At 50.6% G+C, this 1,605-nt stretch overlaps 1 protein-coding gene across 1 annotated transcript in view; it reads left to right on the top strand.

Moving 5' to 3' along the window:
- The window catches only part of EMH_0093350 (ATPase, AAA family domain-containing protein, putative), a gene marked incomplete at both ends in the record, with an annotated part of 5,958 nt that overhangs the window by 1,427 nt on the left and 2,926 nt on the right, over positions 1 to 1,605 (top strand). Inside the window, 4 exons of the mRNA XM_013494884.1 lie at positions 4 to 176; positions 491 to 609; positions 829 to 1,143; positions 1,381 to 1,423. Of these exons, the coding sequence (XP_013350338.1) occupies positions 4 to 176; positions 491 to 609; positions 829 to 1,143; positions 1,381 to 1,423 (650 nt within the window). The remainder of the gene's footprint in view (positions 1 to 3; positions 177 to 490; positions 610 to 828; positions 1,144 to 1,380; positions 1,424 to 1,605) is intronic.

The raw sequence follows: 1,605 nt of genomic DNA, 5'->3' as shown, positions 1-1,605 counted from the left end.
CAGCAGCAGCAGCAGCAGCAGCAGCAGCGGCAGCAGCAGCAGCAGCAGCGGGGGGACAGACATCAGCAGCAGCAGCAGCAGCAGCAGCAGCAGCAGCAGCAGCAGCAACAGTGCTGCTAGTCTTGTTGATGCCATCTGCCGCTGCATCGATAACCTATACGGCACCCAGGTCTTCGGTAAACCCTAAACCCTAAACCCTAAACCCCAAACCCTAAACCCCAAACCCTAAACCCTAAACCCTAAACCCTCGTGAAACCCTCTGTAAACCCTCAACAGCTGAAGCAACAAATTGCCGAGCGTATAGACCCTCATATATCGTTTTGTATTGTTGCTGCTGCTGCTGCTGCTGCATCTGCTGCTGCTGCTGCTGCTGCTGCTGTGTTTGCTGCTGTTTCTCCCTCTTCTGCTGCTGTTTCTACTGTTTCTACTGCTCCCGCTCCTGCTGCTGCTGCTGCTGCTGCTGCTGCTGCTGCTGCTGCTGCTGCTGCAGTGATAGGGCTTGCATGCAGTGCTGCAGCAGTTCCTCTGCCGCTGCGGCGCAGCGGCCGCCTCGATGCTGAGCTGCTGCTGTCTCCCCCCAGCAGAGAAGAGAGAAAGGATATTCTTCAGGTCCTAAACCCTAAACCCTAAACCCTAAACCCTAAACCCTAGACCCTTGTGGTGCAGCAGGAAACAGTACAGGGAAACATAAACCCTCGTGGCTGTTATACAAACCCTAAACCCTCAAACACTCTAAACCCTTAAACACTATATTTTATATCTGTGTCTTTTCAGTAGGGTTTAGGGTTTAGGGTTTAGGGTTTAGGGTTTAGGGTTTGTGTTATTCAGGCTGTAGCGAGCACGCTGCCTTTTAGGGTTTCTATAGATTACGATGCAGCAGCAGATGCTGCAGCAGGAGCTGTAGCAGCAGACTTGCATGCGCTGCTGCATGCGGCCTCCATTGCAGCAATCCACCGCACCCAGCAGCAGCAGCAGCAGCAGCAGCAGCAGCAGCAGCAGCAGCAGCAGCAGCAGGAGCTTAGCGGCATCCCGACGTTTGCAGCATCAGCGCTATCAGCAGCAGCAGCAGCAGCAGCAGCAGCAGCAGCTGGCCACAGCAGCAGCAGCAGCAGCAGCAGCAGCAGCAGCAGCAGCAGCATAGAAGTAATGCATGCAGACCTGCTGCATGCATTGTCAGAGTTTCGTTTTAGTATACAAAAGGAGACAGCAGCAACAAATATAAATAAAATAAAAACACAATGGCGAGATATAGGGGGACTCAAAACAGCAAAAAAACAAATAGAAGATAAAATTATTTTTCCTGTTCTCTTTCCTCAACTCTATAAACAAATTGGTCAGCTACGAGGGTTTAGGGTTTAGGGTTTAGGGTTTAGGGTTTAGGGGTTGGGGGTTGGGGGTTTTGGTTCAAGGGGGAAAGATGAGGGTTTAGGGTTTAGGGTTTAGGGTTTAGAATTTATCGTGAGGGGTTAGGGTTTAGGGTTTTTACTGGTTACTACTTTATTGTTGAAAGCTTATTCTCTAGGGTTTAGGGTTTAGGGTTTAGGGTTTAGGGTTTAGGGTTTAGGGTTTGTGTGTGTGGCTGCTGATGTTTGGCCCCCTGTTTTA

Source organism: Eimeria mitis, genomic scaffold (assembly GCF_000499745.2).
Source record: "Eimeria mitis Houghton genomic scaffold, Emh_scaff132, whole genome shotgun sequence".
In the NCBI taxonomy this organism is placed as follows: domain Eukaryota; phylum Apicomplexa; class Conoidasida; order Eucoccidiorida; family Eimeriidae; genus Eimeria; species Eimeria mitis.
This window is presented reverse-complemented; position numbering and strand designations above follow the sequence as displayed.